Here is a 19,027-nt window from a genome sequence, read left to right as displayed (position 1 = left end):
TTGGTTTAGTATATTAGTTTTAAGATATCAATATTAATAATAATTTTATATTGAAAATCTTTAACTAATATATTTTTAAATCAATTTCTTTATTTACATTTAATATATTGCGAAAAAACTCGATTGAATATTCTTAAATAATAAAAATTGATTGATTAAATATTTTATTTCTCACAATAAATACATAAATTTATATAAATTTTTAAAGTCTTTTTTTTTAGCATTTTGTGTATTGGGGATATATATACATATACATATATCTCTAATTTATTTGAATATAATATTTACCTATCCATAATACTAGTTCGCAATTGCTATTTCAATAGTTAGGATATTAATATAACATTTCAAATATATATTTATGAAACATTTATTTGATTTCCTTTTATGAAATTTTTGTTAGTAAATATTTATATAATAATAATATATTATTAGTACTATAATTCATAGAAATTAGAAATTCCATATTTTTTAAATATCAAAAAATATAAGTTTATGTTTATTTATATTTCTAAAATGAAATATAAATTACTTATTCAATAACTTTATTGATACTTTTCTACATTTTTTAAAATTAATTACAAAATTAGAATTAAAATTAATTATTGATATATCAAAAAAACAAAATTAAATTTTGAAATTTAATACTTGATTTTCCTTAAGTAATTTTCTTTACAATGTATTTTTTTATCTTTAAAACAAAATAAAATCTTATAATATAAAATCTAATTTTTATGTTATATATATTCTGTATTGTAAAATTGAAATTTATTAAAATTAATATTCAATAAATTTTTACCAAATATATGTAAATTTATTGTCACTTAAAGTATAAAATAGTATTTAAAAATATCAAATTATTTTAACAAGAATAAAATTATCATAATAAGTTTACTATAGATATAATATATTATATTTTTTCATTATATAATAAATTTTTACACAATCTATACATATAAGCATGTGGTATGTGAATACTCAAAGAATGTTTACATTTCTAAAAAAATATTGACATTTATATTTTAAAACGAATTGTTTACGAATAAAAATATTTAAGTATCAATATAATATTTCATAAAATCAATGAAAATAGAAAAGACTACGTAGTAATATGTTATTGTCATCTTTAATAATAACGTAAAAATCATGTGGTTTGCATGAAATTATGTTAAATATGAAATTGAAACAAATATAATGATATATTAAATATATAATAATATATATTACTGTGAATATATTTACAAATAATGAACAAAATATTATGAGAAGTTATGAGAAGTAATTTATAAAAATTTAATCTTCTGCATTAACCTCATTTTTTATTTTTCCTGATAGATAATAGATGAAATATTTTCAGTGATTTTTATAAAATACATTTTGCAATCAAGATAAATTAATTGTAAGTACTTAATTCATATAATTTTTTAATCTATTAAATAGTACATAAAAATATTATTTATAAAAGTAATATGTCAAAATTAATTAAAATTAATTATTTTATAAAATTATCTTAAAAAAGAATATGATTAATAAATAAAATTATACTAAAAAATATAAATAAAGTCAAAAAATGCATTGAAAGTGACATTATATTCTTCATATTTTAAATTTATTTGATTTTTAATTTAATGTTTGATATTTATTTTTATATATGAATTATCATTTTACATATGTACATACTTTACATTTTACATAAATATATGTACATATTTTATACTTATAAATGTAAAGTTAAAAAAAATCAAACTAATTATAATAATATCATAATATTTATTATATATATATCATAATATTTATTTATTATTTGTATATATCAATATTTTAAATAATATATTTGGATTATGTTTAAAAAAGTGTTTAGATTAATTTATAATTTTTATTTAAAATTATATTATATTTTATCATTTTATGTTTATTTTTGCATTCAAACTTTACATAATTTTTATGATCATCACTTATGAATAAAAGTATCAATATAGAGATAAAAAAATAAAATTTCCTAGAAATTAATATAATTTTAAAAAATGATAAAAAAAATTCTAAATAATACAAATTTCAATTCCAAAATTAATGCAATGAAAGAAATGAAAGAATAGATATAAAAAAAAAACATATATTACTTAAATTTAATCGCTTCAAATACAAATTAAGATAAGAAGATATGTTGAATCCGATTTCTAGGGTATCAGATCTACAATAAATTCCTTGGATGCACCGCAGGAGGTTTTGAGAAGTGGGGTAAAGAGTAAGGGTGGGGAAGTTAAGAAGAAGGAGAAGAGAAGCAGAGAAATTCGTAGCGACGCTTCGTAAGCAGACTCATTTGCTTTTTAGTCACGTATTTGTAATTCGTTGATTCGTTTTATGAATTATTTTATACATTTGTATTTATACATAACATTTATAATTTGTATTCATTTGTATCTTAATTATATGATTGATAATTATATTATATCGAAAAAGTAATGAACAAACAGGTGTATTAGAAAAGAGAAAATAAGAAAATAGTAATGACTACAGTAAAGTAGATCACGGTGTAAGACTATCTTCATCTTAAAAGGCGTCAAGCCAATTATCAGAGAATCAGGTTCAATTAAAAGGCAAGCAACAATCATCAGAATGACTGCTGCTTATACAAACGATCCTATATCTCAGGAACAGAACGTAGAAAAGAAGACAAGTACAATAGTTAGTAAAATATTATACAACAAAAAAGAACAAGCAATGCTGGAGGAAAGCACTGAATTTGCTACTACAGGAATTATGAAGCTTGCAACAGGTGGTGAGGAACAAGAGGAAATCCTTGTTAATAAAGAAAAACTTACACTTTGTATATCGGTTAATACATCAGAATTACTTGAACAAAAAGTTAAAAATATTGTGGAATATAAAAATAACGAAGATAGTGAATTTTTAGAAAAAAATGAAAATACATCAGTTATTATTGAAGATATTCAAAATGCAACTATTAATATGGGTGAAATTAAAAATGAAGTGATAAAAGATTGTGATTTGAGTGTACCAAAATCGAGTTCAAATTTAATTGTATCAATGAAAGTCGATGCGTTTCTCACCGAATGTGATTTTCAAGATATTATATCGGAAACACGTGAAACTGATATTTTTCCGCAAGATAATTTTAAGTTACAAGAATTGCAAGACTCTATTGAAAGTATTACTATGGAAATTAGCGATTTTTCAAACGATTTTGGAAATTGTAACGAATCATTAGAAAATACAGTTCTTCAAAAAAATAACGAAGAAATCTATGATCCAGAAAGTGAATTGAATTTTCACGAAGCTGTACGTGCTGGAGACGCCAAGTGCGTTGCGGCACTTCTTGCAAGTAACTTAATACAAAATCTAGACGAACCGGATTGGAATGTTTCAGGTGATCCACCCCTGTTAGTAGCAGCTACAAATCATTGTTTGCCTATACTTAGGTAAGAAATTTTTTCTGTAAATTATAAGATATTAAATAAAATTTTAAGTATAAGTAATTGTAATTTTAATTTAATAAAAGATCTTTAAAAGATTTTTTTTTTAATTTTAAACATTTTTTTAAATGAAATTTTTTAAAGTATAAAGTATACACATATAGTATTAATGAAAATAGAATATATTTTTGAAAAATTGTCATATTATTTATTATGCCAATAATCTATCACTAATGATTGAGAAATTGAAACATTAAATTTTGAAAAAAAATTAATAAATTATAAATTAAAAAATTTTATAATAATAATAGTAATTATTATTTCTTTCATACTAATTTCTATCAAAATCAATAAATTTTATAAAAAATTAATTTTGAAGAATATATAAATATTTATATTTGTTTTAAATAAATTTGTTTCGTAAAAAATTAAATTATTTTCATTATCGATAAGTCTTTGATCTGATTATCTATCTAAAATATTAATATTTCAAAAAATAAAATTATATTATCTAAATCTTATATATTATCTAAAAATTAATATTAATAAATATTAAAGTTATATTTTTTTATATAGAAAAAATTTTTTAATATAAATATAGTGATTTAATTTTATTAATTTTATTGAATTCTAATTATTAATAAAAAGGAGCTTATTTAATAGATCGTTGAACAATATCTAATTAATAAACAAATTATTGTAGTTGATTTATCGAATATATAAAAATATTTTTGCTTATATGATTTATATATATATATATATATATGTATTTTCTTGTCATGTTGCAACCAGATGTTCAAAAACATCTCGAAAAAATTTTATAGCTTTTATAATTGTATGAATATATACGCTCAAAAAAAATAAAAAAAATTTATACATAAAATTTAGGAATATAATTCTTGTTATTTTTTAATAGTATTAAAATCATTATTAAAATTATATTTATTTATTTGTCTTTAAATAATATTATGACATTAATTATAATAATATATAAATTAAATTTTTTTAATTTATATTATCGGTATTTCAATACTATCATATTAAAATTAAATGAAAAAAAAAATGAAATAAAAATAAAAGCGTTCTCGATTTTTGTAGTTTATTACTCGCGAACGGATGTGATCCAGCTGTGCGCTCTCCTCGTGGTGAAACGGCACTTCACAGAGTGATTTTAAATGGAGGACCAGGAAATGTATTGCAATTCGTAGGAGAACTTTTGAAATATGGTTGCCCATCAGGCGTAAAAGAGGCTGGTGGTGGTTTGACCGCATTGCATATATTAACACGTCAACTAGCTCATGCACAAGGATCAAAAAATTTGCATCATAATTTCGAAGCAGCTTTGAAAACGCTTGATTTATTAGCACGCGCTGGTCCTATTAATGCGAAGGATCATCAAGGCCGTAGTGCACTTCATATTTTAGCTTCATCTACTATTTTTGGTATAAACTTTTATATATATTTAATAAATAAGTCGTTTATTAAACGATTAATTATAAAGTAATTACAAAATATTTTATTTAATTTTATTGTTAAAAAATAGTAATTAAAAAATATTTAATTACCAATGTTATTCTTTAAAATATATTTTCATCAAAATACATGTAAAAATATTTTTAATTATATTGATAAATGTTATAAAAAATAAATATCAGAATACATAAGTAAAAAATGTATTAATAATATTAATAAAAATATATTAAAAATTTTTTATAACTAAAATTATATTTAAATATAAAAAAATAATTTTAATATTTGATTATTTTAAAACTATTATAAATATTTATTTTTTAAAATAAATAAATAAAAATAAAAATTATTTTCTTACAGATAACAACCATAGAACTGAGATCGAATCATTAATCGAAACGTTGTTGGCTGCTGGTGCGGATCCATCACTAAAAAATGATAGAGGAGAAACTCCTTTACATGAGTGCCTCGAGTGCGGTGCTTTAAATACCGCGTTTTTACTTATATCACATACACCAACCGGTATAATGTCACGTTATGGTGAAACTCCATTGCACATTGCCTCTAGAAAAAATTATGTCGATATGGTAGCGAAATTATTAGAACATGGAGAAGATCCTAGTGTACAAGATGCCGGTGGCAATACACCTTTACATCTAGCTTCTGCAAGAGGTTTTCATCAAACTGTTTCTTTATTGGTTACATCGCCTCTTGCACAATTAGAAAAATTAAATACTGAGGGATTGACTGCACTTCAAGTAGCTGCTGAAAGTGGCTTTATTAATGCAGTAAGATTATTGTTGAAAGCAGGTGCAGATCCAAGTCAAACAATCAACTATTGCACGACAATTTTTCATCGTCATCCTGATATTTCTATTTTAATAGATCACGAATTGAGTAGACGTCGCCAACTTGCTGCTTAATTATTTCTTTGTATGACTTTTTGATAGTTGCTGATTTAATAGTAAATCTAATCAAATTTTCTTTATGTCTATTGAAATGTGATTTGTAATAGAATTTTAAATTTTATTTTTATCGAGAATATTTTATCAAAAAATTAATTAATTTGACGATTATATTATTGTTTATTTTTTGAACTGATATAGAAAAAACATATGTTTAATATTTTAAAATTATTTTAACGTTGAAATTTCTTACATTAAATAAATAATAAAATAATTATATTAAATTATTGGATTTTCATATAACACACATATAATATTATAAAAAATATTTGAGGTATTTGTATTTTGTGTATAATAATTTTGAAAACAATGTTTTGTTATTTTTTTTATGTGGTTTTACAAAATATTTTATTGCAAAATTTATATTAAAAAATATTACAAAAAATGGCATCATTTTTTTTTTATTTTATTAATTTTAATATATACTTACATATAAAACATTCGTAAATCATTGAATTCCAGATATCCAACTATGCACATTTACGAAATTAAGAAAAAAAATTAAAATAATATGTATTAAAATAACTTGATGATTTCAGAATATTCTAAACTTAAAGTATAATAATTATATAAAATATTAATTATAATATGATTTGATTCAATATACATACACAATATTCATATGTACATATATTTTTTTATCATCCATTTATAAGTACTAATATTTGCTTATTGCTCAAGACTGTATAATATACAAATATATATATAAAATTAGAACAGACATAACTAAAATTATATAAATGCCATAATTTTTGGCTGTGGATAAAAGTGCCTTCTAAGACTGTGTTATATCAAAATATACATTTTAAATAAAGGAATATATACATTTAAAAATCATCTTATTAAATATGCCCTTTAACATTATATTTAATTTATTATCATACAATATTATGTAAAAGAATTAATATTATTCTTTATAATTTTTATACAATATACATAAATTACTAAAAATAAGAAATATTAAATTTATCATGTTTTTATAGTTACTTATATACAAATATGTATTTAAACAATTTGAAATTAATATTCGTTATATGAAAACAGAATCTCGTTTCAAATATAGTATAATACATGTAAACAAAAGTTGCGTAACGACTTGTGTAACATAATTTAAAATTTAAAAAATTTAATTTAAAATTTAACAAAATTTAAAATTATAAATATTTTTTAATAACATAAAAAAAAAATACAAAAATAAATTTTTTTCTATATTTTTTAATTATGAAAAATGTTAATTTTATATTTTTTAAAATATTTAATTTTAGATTTCACATCATTACTTGAAAATAAAAATAATAACATATATTTTATTTAAAAAAATTTACAATTCAAAGAAAATTAAAAATTAATAAAATTAATTACTATGAAATGACAAAAGATTATAAATTATTTTTTAAATGACAAAAAATTAAAATACTTCACAGCCATTATGTTCATTTTATATTATAATTGCACATTCAGCGTGCTCTTGCTCAATTTATCGTTGCGTCATACATATTTACAACTTCTTGTCCATGTATTGCAAATATGCGTATATAACATATATAATATTAAGCAATTTTATAAATCGTTACATTTATTTTTTTTCCACTTAAACATTTACTAGCTAAAATGTCTAATGCAACAACTTCTTGATTTTGAAGATTAATTATTCTCTCTTTGATAAAAAAGTATATTATTTTAATTATATAAAATATTAATTATATAAATTATATAATAAAATTTTTTAAAATATCTAATAAATTGCTCCAAATAAATATATATTTTATTAATAATATATTTAAATTATTTATTTATGAAATATAAAGAAAGAAATGTTGCATTAGTACACATTTAAAAATATCTTTTATTATATTTTTAAATTTATTTAAACGTGGATTAAGAAAATTATTTTAAAACAATATATAATATATTATGAAAATTAATATTATAATAAAATAATTTCTTAAAAATTAATAAAATAAAAATTATTTACTTAATACAATACTGCCATATTTAAAGATAAAAACAAATTTTTATCTTCGTAATAATAAAAAATATTATATATATTACATAAGATAAAATTCATGCACATATTTTTATTGTTACTTTTCGATGTATAGTTTTAGGGTACATTTGTGCCATACATAACAAATGGAACAATTTTTTAATAATATAAATAAAGTTTTTCATTATTGTACTTGAAAATTTGTTTCACATATAAAGAAACAAATTTTTTATTGGCATTTTTCAATATTTTCTAAAGTACTATCCTTACTATTCGTTATTTTTTCTCCCTTTTCCCTCTTCCATTTTTTAACTAAAATAATTTTTTTATAAAAAAAATATATATATTTAAATTTTAAATTTATTAAACTTAAATTCAAAATATATATTAAAAATATAATTAAATATAATTTTAAAACATATGTTCTATTATTATTTTCTATAAAGCATTTAAATATTGTCAATACATAATATTAAATGATAAATTTTATATATATATATATATATATATATATATATATATATATATAAATATTTTTTTTTTAATTTTATATTAAATTCAAAATACTATTCAATATAGAGAAGAATATATAATTTCTATGAATATATTTTTAATTCACTCATATTTAAAAATTATACATATCTAAATTATATCTTATAATTGTTTGTTATTTTATAATATAGAAAATGTAAAGCATAAAGATAATTATAAATTGATTTTAAAAAACTATTTACTTTTAATTTAAAAAAAAAACAATTTGTCATTCTCATTTATTTAAAAACATTAAATAAAAGAACAAAAAATAATTTAACTTATTATTAGTATGTAAAAAATTAAAATTCAGAAAATACAAATTATAATGTAATATTATTTTTTCACAATATATAATTATTATATTATCAACTTATTAATTTTAATAACAAAAAAATATTTATAAAATATTTATAAATTTTATTTTTAAAAAAAGAAATATGAATTGAAAAATATAATGGATACAATTTTAAATTTAACAAATAAAAATAAGCTCTTTGGTTTTATCTAGCTGCTTAAAAATATTTACTAAATACATATGATGTGCAGTAATTTAATAAAATAATTTTTATCTACAATTTATGTAATTTTATGTAATTATAAAATTCATTCTTTTCCTTATATTATATTATAAATGAGCCATTTATTATCATATTTATTGAAATGGATTTTGAACATAAATATTTTAATTTGCTTTAAATGCTAATTTATTATATTAAATAATAATATAAAAAATAATTAAATATATTTTTATATAAACTTGTTGTATTATAAAGTAGAACATTTTAGTATTTTATATTAACTTATTCACTACCATTAACTATTCATAAAAAATATGTACATTTATTAATAATAATTATAATAAAATTTTTCTTTCATCACAATATAATGAAATAATATAAAATATTAACAATAATTATATTAAATTTATATATGAAAGATTTAAGAGGTAACAATTATATTTAGTTCTCAAATTTCAAATTATGGCAGTGAATATGTCAATATTATTAATTATAAGAACAATGTAATTATATAAAATCTGTTTTTATATAATTATGTTATTATTTTTTATAATATTATATTATTATAATATTCATTTAAAACTATTCGTAACATGCAGTATTTTTTCGAAAAATAAAAATAACTGACATATTCAATGAATAGTTTTTTTTTATAATTATTAATTTTTTAAGATTCTTATAAAAAATAAATGATTTTAATTAATATTATGAATTTTATTTAAATGAATATTTTTATATATTTTATAATTTTTAGTTATTGTTAATATAAAAATGATTTTCATAATATTAAATTTAACAATATATTATATTAAACATTAATAGTTTTATAATAGAAAAAACTAATAAAATTGCAAAATTAACATTTAAAATATGGATATTATTTTCTATATAAACAAATATATTATAACTAATATTTTCCTTTTGTTTCATAACTAATAAATTTAATTAGGCAATAACATCTATAATCATAACAATCATAATTAATTAAATCCTATAGCATGAGCATAATAAAAAAAATGATTAGTATTTTTAACCAAAGAGGATTAGTATTTTTTATAAAAACATGTAATTAACTTATGATAAATATATTTTTAATAAAAAAGTAGTTTTTTATAAATTTAAAATATTTTAAAACATATATACATATCAGAAATTTTTAAAAGAAAAAATTATAAAAAATAATATATATAATTCACAAAAATTAAGTTATTCATATTAAATTTTTAATAAAATGAATTTTACATAATTATAAAAACATTGTTTAAAAAAAATTTCATATAAATTATTTGTATGTTTAAATAATAACAAACAATTATTTGCAATAAAACAATACAAAAAAATTGTATTTTGTTCTATCTACTAAAAATATATAATTTATTATGTCATATATATATATCTTAAATATATATTTTTATTATGAATTAATATATTTTTAATTATGTTGAAGAAATATTTTAATTTTCATATATATACGTATTTAATTTATAAAGCAAATAATTATAAAATATATCAAATTCTAAATAGAACATAATAATTATATTATTAAAATTGTGTATTTTAAAAATTTTTATCTAAAGAGCAACAAGATTATATTTGTGTACATATATATTTATATGTACATTATTTATTGTACATGTATTTTATATAAATATATATATAATGTTTTATTATTAATATCTATGAATTATCAAAATCACTCCAAATTATGGCCATAATTAATTAAATTTTAATTAACTACTTTTAAAGTAGTCAATATATCATGTATTTTTATCTCAATTAGTCTATTTGAGCCTCATCAATTCCTATGATTCAGGAAAATTAGGGCATTTTAGCTTCTAATTCTCCTACAATAGTCAATGTAGAAAATCATTACTTACAATATTCTATAAACATATTTATATATTATATAAAAGAGATTTTTTTGTGCATATCAACAGCACTATGAAAAAAGACTTACTCTTTAAAAATACTGTAATATTTTTTGTATATGTTGTATAAAATTAAATTCTATTAAATGAATAATAAAATATAAAACAAAATGAGAAATATAATTTTTTAATTATACTTTTACATACTAAAATCTTTTTTGTTTAATATTATATGAAAAGTATATGAACTAATTTAATATTTTTTTCTTTGGTTTTATATTATTAAATTATTTATATTTAATCAAATATTTTATACTTTCTATAAAATGCTACAGATATTCAATACATGCAGGCACAGTCAGGAAACAAAAAACTTATTATTCACTTATAGACGAACTACGCCTACCAGAGGCTGCTAAATCACTAATTGTAGAATTGTGACGTGTTTTTCTTGAACCTTCGTTATCATTTACAATATTTGGGTTGACTGAATGAGAAAGAGCGGCCGTTTTATTAAAATCTATTGTAGCATACCCTTTTTGTAGTTTATTTGGAGATTCTGGAGGAGATGCAGTGGAATTGGAAGGACCATCTAATGGTAAATTCATTGGCACATCTTTTGTATCCAAATCTAATACAGCATAATTTACTTCTCTAATTGGACCACCTGTAGGCGTTGATGGAGGCAAAGGCGATTTCTCTGCAATAGATACTCCGGAAAATCTTTTCCTTAAATTTTCAATTTCATTTGATTCTAAATTAGCATAACAATGTCTTGTTACTTCTTCTATATCAGATTGAATAGATGACAATGGTAAAGGTTGTGGTTTAGCACTAAAAGATTCTGCATGTTCTTGAGGATTTATATTTATATAAGCATGTCCACATTCATTATTTTCATTTTTGTCTTCTTTAAATTGCATTATTTCAGATATACTATGAGTTGGAGATAATAGACTAACATCATTATTAATATCTATATTTATATAAGTTGCTATTGAAAGTGGTGATTTAATTTGAGAAGTGATTTCTGTATTTTTATGTACAGATGTTAATTCCATTGATGCTGATCCATTATCAGATATAGAATTACTGACTGTACAAGACCTATGAAACATAAAATAATATTAATATATAAAATAATAAATTATAAATATAAAATAATAAATAATATAATATAAATAATATCATATATAATAATATAAATAATATCATGTTTTTAATTACCTCTGTATTGCTCTTCTAAGGCTTTTGTTGTTATTATGTTCCATTTCTAATGATAAAGAGGACAATACTTCTTCATTTACATAAAGAGAGGACGGATGTGGTTGAGGAAATGGTGGTGGTGGTGGTGGTGGTGGCAGCACAGGAGGTGATGTAGGAGAGTTTATGTTTCCTTGAGATGACATAAAACCAGTGCTACTTCCTACACTATCAAGTCTTCCAACTCCATTTTGTTGATTATGAACAAATCTAGGACCCATATGATTATTAGATCTATTTAATATAGGATCCAAATAATTAGGCTCAACTGGTATTGTCACTCTTGTTACTGTTGGAGCAACATGAGAAGCAACTGGAAGTTCTCTAGACATTGTATCATCTCCACTATTATTACAAACCTATAATAAATTTTAAATATTTTTTTTATAAAGTTAAGAACTTTTAAAAAAGACTGTCTTAAATTCATGATAAACATAATATATTTTATGTTATAAAAAAATTTTATTACAAACAAACCTGAATATTTGTTTGTACAAGATTAAATAAATGTGCAGCTCTACGGCATTTAAAAGCATAAATGCCTGGACCTGTAGAACATCTTCTTCCTGATTCAAAACTAAAAATTTCAGCATCATAACCATATCGCCTTAAACAACGTAGTGGCCACTTAATAGGTTGTTTACCACGTTGATAAAGCACTATATCAGTTTCTGTAACTTCTAAACGTCCAGGTGTAATTAAATTACCTAAATCATCTACATTCATCACTTGAAAAATATTTGGATGTAGATCATTAATATCTGTTCGACTATTGACACAACCCATTCTTTGTTACTCTAAAATAAATATAAAATATAAATATAAATTTAATTAATTTTATTAAATTTTATTAAAAACCAATATAAATATTATATAATATTTATTATTTACTATTATTAATAATAATAATATTAACACAAATATATATTATAACTTAATTATTTGATAATTTATATTGTATACTATAACTTAAAATCTAAAAGAAAAAATCTTGTTGTTTGAATTTTTTAATAAAGAATTATAAATGATTTTCGAAATGTGAACTTTTAATTTGTCATTTTGATGTCATATTCTTATATAATCTTATAATGATTCAAAGTTGTTTTTTTTAAAATCATAATTTGTGAGTCATATCATTGTTATATCAATATATAACATGTAATAAGATTTTAGAATTATATGATTATTCTTCAAAATATAATAAATTTCAAAATTTAATGTAAATATAATACAAATATAATACATACAAAATATAAGAAAATTATTATTCTTATAATATTAATTATATTATTAATATATGATTGAAAATATAAATATTAAATAAAAAATATAAATAATTATTTATAATTGTCATAAATTTTTAAGAATTTTTTAAAAGATCGCATTATATGTTATGTTAATATAAAACTAAGAAATAAATGATATTAAAATCATTCTAGAAAAATTTCTTAAAAAGATTTTTAATATCTATTTTAAAAATATATATGATTAAATGAAACAAATGTTTTGAAATTAAAAATAATCATAAAAATATTTTAACAATATTTACATACTTTCCAATGCGACATATCCAATGTACTCAACTTATTTTTTAGGATAAATTATTTATTTTTTTTCAAACAATTTCACCGCACATTTCACATAAACATTATATTGCATACTAATATGTACTTCCTTGAAGTTGCTGCTGATAAAAAAAATAACCTATTGTAAACTGAAATTATTTGATATTGGTACATTTAGAAGGAGCATGTCATCAATTAAACTTTGTGTATTTTAGTAACAAAATAGAAAGTCATGTATGTGTATGAATATTAAATATTATATATATATATATATATATATATATATATAAATGTATATATGTATATTCATTATTAAAAAAATAATATAGTTATTTTAATTATTTTTTAAAAAAATTAATATTTCATCTCTAATTTTTTTAAAATAGATTTTATTTATATATTTATAATTTATATATAAAATTTATATAGTATTCCTCATAATATTTATAAATTATACAAACTTATTAATTTATTTACTTGTTAATTTAAACATTCAAATTATAGATAACAAGAATTATTTATCAATTATTATTTATGTCATTAATTTTGTAATATTTTATTTTATAAAAAATATAAATACATTTTTATAAAGTAAATAATAAATAAATAGTAAATAATAAATAAATTTTTACATGTGATGTAGGTAAATTGTGATTATTGAATTTAAGTTTACTTTATTTGTGAACGCGTTACATATTCGGTTTATTTTCGAACACTAACCCGGTATTCCACCGTGTCGAAGTGCTGACGTTGAAAAAATAAATTTAGGAGAAATTAATTTTGATTAAAATTTTTTAATGCATAATTTAATTAATAAATTTATTAAGTTTTGACATTTTATTTATTGATTATAAAATATAATAATGCATACTGCTTTTATGCGCGGTAATGCTATTTTAGCATATACTTTGAGTGTTTCGGCATGTTTAACATTTTGTTGTTTTCTCTCTACTGTATTTATTGATTACAGAGCAAACGCAACTTTAAATACTGTAAAAGTAGTTGTGTAAGTATAATATATAATATATTTATTTAAATATTATAAATATAAATTTGTTAATTCATGATTTTTCATTTCAAAATATTTGTTAATATATTTGTTTGTTTATATTTTTTAATTGTTGAATTATATATTCTTTATAATATAATATAAAATTTATTTTTATATAATTTATAAAAAATAATTATGAAAAATATATATAAAAAATAAAATTTTAAAATTATTAGTATAAAATAATATTATTAAAATTTCTTTTAATTATTTTAATTAAAAATATTATATATATCATAATTAATATATAATATTACTTAATAATTATTATAAGTTTTTATTTTACAGAAAAAATGTAGCAGATTATAGTGCTTCAAGAGAGAAAAATGATTTGGGATATTTAACATTTGATTTACAAACTGATATCCTTTTTATTCTTTGACTCAAAAACTCTGAATATATATATATTTATTATATTTTTTAATAATTTTTTAAATTAAAAATATATATAATAAACATGCTTAATAAATGATAATATATTTCAATATTAATTTAAATTAATAAAAATATATATATTTTTTTAATTGAAATATTTTATTTTGTTTATTAATATTAAATTTTATTATACAATTCATAATATATATATATATATATATATATATACACATATATATTATAATATCTAATAAATAATAAAAATTTTAGATTTATAATAATATATTATAAAATATAATTTCTTTACAAAAATATACATCTCACTCCTTTATTTAATTGGAATGTTAAGCAGTTATTTTTATATCTCACAGCAGAATATCAAACAGAAAATAACAATTTTAATCAGGTATAATTTAAATGTCCTAATATAGAAATGTTAGAAATAGCTTAAGTTTTTAATTATATTTGATTTGAATATGTTATATAAAGAGATATTTTTATATTTTAGGTAGTATTATGGGATAAAATAGTACTTCGTGGAGATAATGCTGTTCTTGACTTTAAAAATATGAACACAAAATATTATTTCTGGGATGATGGTAATGGTTTAAGGTAATTATTTTATAATTATAAAAAATCATTTAATAAAAAAACAATTTATGTTTATATTATAACTTAATAATTTTCTCTTATTTTAGGGGAAATAAAAATGTAACGTTAATATTATCATGGAATATTATACCAAATGCTGGACTTTTGCCAAGTGTTAATGCATTTGGTTCTCATACTTTTGCCTTTCCATCTGAATATACTTCATTACGTGTATAATATACATTTTTACATATGTAATATGTCATATTTGTTACTTTGTAATGTTTCTAATTATTATATATAAAAGTAATGTGTATAAAATACATTATTTTATTTGTTATTTAATAGCTATGAACTATTAAATTTTCTAATTAATTTAATTATTTAGATATTTTTTTTTATAAAAAAAAATATATCTTAAATAAAATATATGTATATTTATTTTTAATGAGATCTTTGATCTAATTTTGTCTTCTTATAAATACAAATTATAAATTATTATAAAAACATAACAATGTAATATATTTATTTTTTCATTCTTACATTTAATTACAAAATTCAATTTTTGTTAAACATTTTGATTTAATGTCTTATTTATTATAATTTATTATTGCAATTTTGTTCACTTTCACTTATTGATTCGTCATCATCGTTGTCATTTTCATTATCTTCATCGTCATCATTGTCGTCATCGTCGTCGTCATCGTCGTCGTCGTCATCGTCGTCATCGTCGTCGTCATCGTCGTCCTCATTCTCATCGTCATTATTGTCATCTTCACTTTCATTTTCTTGATAAGTATAATTTTCAGGAATACAATTTTGAGATTGATTTCCTATAAAATATATAATATAATGTAAAAAAAATAAAGTAAATTAAATTTATTTATTAAAAAAATAAATGAATATTAAAAACACAATAAAGTTCTATACCATAATAATTATATCCACTTTCATTATCGTATTCATATGTACTACCTTGACTTTGTCTACCAAATTTATGATTTCTTGCTACAATAAAATGAAAAATAATTTTATAACATTGTTTTAAAAATATAATTTTAAATTAATTAAATATAGATATGAAAAATTAGTATTTAATGTATTATATGCATTACTTACTTGACATACTAAGATCTTTTGTTTGTGATGTTTCAAAGCCACATTTAGGACAAGGAATTGATTTGTTTTTTTCATATTTAAATCCTTTTCTGCGAATATGATCTTCACAATAACATGTTTTACATCTTAAACAAGAATATTGTCCTAATCGATTGCATGATTGACCTTAAAATATTAATTATTTGAAATAAATCAATTATAATTGCATTAATATAAATATATATAAAATACATATATAATTATATTTTTTATTTTTACATTTAAAACTTTCTGCTTCCAAAACTTGACATGATGCTTGATGTTCAAATTGATCATCTTCACAAAGGAAACAATTACAAAATGAACATCGAAATATTCTACCACCATGATCCCATACACCTCTTTCACATTCTTGACAAATTGCATCTATTAATGGACATATACATGCATGAGTTGTAAGGCAACGTCTTCCATGACAGACCCATGCTTCACAATGATCACATATAGCTCCCTTAATATTTATATTAATTATATTTTTGGTATTATATATTTATAATTTAATATTTACTATAATATTTATTTTATTTATAAATAAAATATATTTACTTACCACCATACCTAAACCAATAGTAAATATTCCAGGATGACGAACAACACAATCTCCAGTTTTGAGCATACATTTTATTTTTCCACAATGAGCACACATCGGTAATCGTTGTAAAGTTTGACAAAAATAACAAAAAGCTCTACTTTTTTGTTTTTTACCACATTTATCACATTCCTTTATTAAATTATTTAAAAAATTGAATAAGAACATAGTATAACACAGATAAAAATATATATACATATATATTGTTTAATATAATTAATATTTTTAACATTTTATTAATTAATATTTATTACTAATTAATAGACTATTAGATCAATCTATTGTAATATATTTGTAACCTAAAAAATTCTTTTCTAAAATTTATATTTATTTGTAATCATAAATTATATCAATAAATAGCTACATTAAAATAAACATATAATTACTCACCATTACTGCATTACAAGGAAATTTAGCTAAATCTAATTGATCTTTCGCAGTTCTAATTTCTTTTTGTCTTAATTTTTGTTTTTCAGCTTTACGTCTTTGTCCTGTCTTTTTCTTCGGCATTTTGTAAAATTTTATATATAAATAAAATTGTTGTACTTATTTATTCACTTATATGGTATATTACTTAATCACTTAAAAATATGTAAAGAAAATTTTTAACATAAATATTAAAATAAATATTATATGCTATTTCTCTTCGATTGATCGAAATGAATATTTCGATTAATTTGAGATTAATAGATTCAATTCATTTCATACATTTATTTTTAGAAAGAGCCAAAATATTTTTCTAAAAAAGATGGCGTTGATTATCAATTTTTATTGTACTTTATTTTTCTTTTAAAGATATATCTTTTATAATCAAAAGATGGCGCTAATAGTTAATTCTTATCTTATCTTTATTCTTTTCTCTATCCTTTATATTTATTTTATTTTATTTTATATTATAAAAATTTAGAAAACAATTTTATACATAAATTAATGTGTTCGATCTATATATACCAATATCAACATATAATTTATCATATTGTTATAGCATTGATATATGTACTATATTAGATTGACCCTTGCTTTCTTGCTTGGTTTTGTTCTCCAATTCAGAAATTCTGAATCAAATATAAAATGCACCAATATAATTTAACTTTGTAATAATAATTATAATAATTATAATTTTAAATATAAATAATTTTATAATAAAATTTTATATGCCAAACTAAAATATCATTTTTCAATAAAAATAAATTTTATTATATTTTTTATTATTTAAAAAATAAAATAAAATATTATATTTAGTTCAATTATTAAAATTAATTCATAAAAACACAAAGAATATTTAATTTTTCAATTTTCTGAAATATCTTATATTTTCATGTAAAATTATTTGAAAATTATGTACTTTATATGTATAAAATTTATTTGTCAATTATAGTATATCAAAAAAATATTAATGAATAAATAAACAAAATATATATTAAATATTTTATATGTAAAAATATACTAATATAATATAAATAATTTATTATTTATTATATCAAAATCTATATTATATCATTATATCATATCAGCAATATAATTTTAGTTTGCCAATTATATTTATAAGAACTAATTCTTTATATTTCCTTAAAATTTCATTTTTATTTAATATTATAAATATAATATCTATTTAAATTTATTCATTACTTAAATGCATCATATAAAAAAATGGAATAT

The 19,027-nt window shown here is 18.9% G+C and overlaps 4 protein-coding genes across 5 annotated transcripts; 2 read left to right on the top strand and 2 right to left on the bottom strand.

Annotated features, from left to right (window-relative positions):
• The first annotated feature begins 945 nt into the window (after positions 1-945).
• Positions 946-5,973, top strand: LOC100578907 (ankyrin repeat and protein kinase domain-containing protein 1). Of its 2 annotated transcripts, XM_006563212.3 has the most exons (5): positions 1,341-1,399; positions 2,182-2,306; positions 2,475-3,440; positions 4,533-4,876; positions 5,265-5,973. In XM_006563212.3, the coding sequence occupies exons 3-5, from the start codon at positions 2,617-2,619 to the stop codon at positions 5,825-5,827; spliced, it is 1,731 nt and encodes a 576-aa protein (XP_006563275.1). In that variant the 5' UTR covers positions 1,341-1,399; positions 2,182-2,306; positions 2,475-2,616; the 3' UTR covers positions 5,828-5,973. The 2 variants fall into 2 exon arrangements, with proteins under 2 accessions (XP_003250243.1, XP_006563275.1); XM_003250195.4 differs by lacking the exon at positions 1,341-1,399 and adding an exon at positions 946-966 and having other exon boundaries at positions 2,182-3,440.
• A 5,070-nt stretch (positions 5,974-11,043) lies between these two features.
• LOC727079 (fibroblast growth factor receptor substrate 2) lies at positions 11,044-13,837 on the bottom strand. Its single transcript, XM_001122793.5, has 4 exons — positions 13,593-13,837; positions 12,517-12,836; positions 12,004-12,398; positions 11,044-11,883 (listed from the first exon to the last, which is right to left on the bottom strand). The coding sequence occupies exons 2-4, from the start codon at positions 12,823-12,825 to the stop codon at positions 11,154-11,156; spliced, it is 1,434 nt and encodes a 477-aa protein (XP_001122793.3). The 5' UTR covers positions 12,826-12,836; positions 13,593-13,837; the 3' UTR covers positions 11,044-11,153.
• Positions 13,838-14,298: 461 nt separating this feature from the next.
• Positions 14,299-15,968, top strand: LOC727074 (signal peptidase complex subunit 3). The gene is made up of 5 exons (XM_001122788.5): positions 14,299-14,610; positions 14,944-15,017; positions 15,348-15,436; positions 15,539-15,642; positions 15,729-15,968. The coding sequence occupies exons 1-5, from the start codon at positions 14,468-14,470 to the stop codon at positions 15,856-15,858; spliced, it is 540 nt and encodes a 179-aa protein (XP_001122788.1). The 5' UTR covers positions 14,299-14,467; the 3' UTR covers positions 15,859-15,968.
• A 104-nt stretch (positions 15,969-16,072) lies between these two features.
• LOC552052 (zinc finger protein 330 homolog) lies at positions 16,073-18,100 on the bottom strand. The gene is made up of 6 exons (XM_624431.5): positions 17,759-18,100; positions 17,330-17,500; positions 16,999-17,230; positions 16,741-16,905; positions 16,552-16,629; positions 16,073-16,454 (listed from the first exon to the last, which is right to left on the bottom strand). Exons 1-6 carry the CDS (start codon positions 17,876-17,878, stop codon positions 16,219-16,221), a joined length of 1,002 nt encoding a protein of 333 aa, XP_624434.2. The 5' UTR covers positions 17,879-18,100; the 3' UTR covers positions 16,073-16,218.
• Between the last annotated feature and the right edge of the window lie 927 nt (positions 18,101-19,027).

The sequence above is a fragment of the Apis mellifera genome, linkage group LG1 (genome assembly GCF_003254395.2).
Source record: "Apis mellifera strain DH4 linkage group LG1, Amel_HAv3.1, whole genome shotgun sequence".
Classification (NCBI taxonomy): Eukaryota; Metazoa; Arthropoda; class Insecta; order Hymenoptera; family Apidae; genus Apis; species Apis mellifera.
Note: the sequence above shows the minus strand (reverse complement) of the source record. Positions and strands in the feature narration are given on the sequence as shown.

Excerpts from the sequence above, each read along its gene's own strand:
- LOC100578907 (XM_003250195.4), top strand. The coding sequence starts at position 2,617 with ATGACTGCTGCTTATACAAACGATCCTATATCTCAGGAACAGAACGTA. Across the intron at positions 3,441-4,532 it reads CATTGTTTGCCTATACTTAG|TTTATTACTCGCGAACGGAT; the intron begins GTAAGAAATTTT and ends CGATTTTTGTAG. Across the intron at positions 4,877-5,264 it reads AGCTTCATCTACTATTTTTG|ATAACAACCATAGAACTGAG; the intron begins GTATAAACTTTT and ends ATTTTCTTACAG.
- LOC727079 (XM_001122793.5), bottom strand. The coding sequence starts at position 12,825 with ATGGGTTGTGTCAATAGTCGAACAGATATTAATGATCTACATCCAAAT. Across the intron at positions 12,399-12,516 it reads TTGTACAAACAAATATTCAG|GTTTGTAATAATAGTGGAGA; the intron begins GTTTGTTTGTAA and ends AATTTATTATAG. Across the intron at positions 11,884-12,003 it reads CTTAGAAGAGCAATACAGAG|GTCTTGTACAGTCAGTAATT; the intron begins GTAATTAAAAAC and ends TATGTTTCATAG.
- LOC727074 (XM_001122788.5), top strand. The coding sequence starts at position 14,468 with ATGCATACTGCTTTTATGCGCGGTAATGCTATTTTAGCATATACTTTG. Across the intron at positions 15,018-15,347 it reads AACATTTGATTTACAAACTG|ATCTCACTCCTTTATTTAAT; the intron begins ATATCCTTTTTA and ends ACAAAAATATAC. Across the intron at positions 15,643-15,728 it reads GATGATGGTAATGGTTTAAG|GGGAAATAAAAATGTAACGT; the intron begins GTAATTATTTTA and ends CTCTTATTTTAG.
- LOC552052 (XM_624431.5), bottom strand. The coding sequence starts at position 17,878 with ATGCCGAAGAAAAAGACAGGACAAAGACGTAAAGCTGAAAAACAAAAA. Across the intron at positions 16,630-16,740 it reads AAAAGATCTTAGTATGTCAA|CAAGAAATCATAAATTTGGT; the intron begins GTAAGTAATGCA and ends ATTTTATTGTAG. Across the intron at positions 16,455-16,551 it reads AAGTGGATATAATTATTATG|GAAATCAATCTCAAAATTGT; the intron begins GTATAGAACTTT and ends TATATTTTATAG.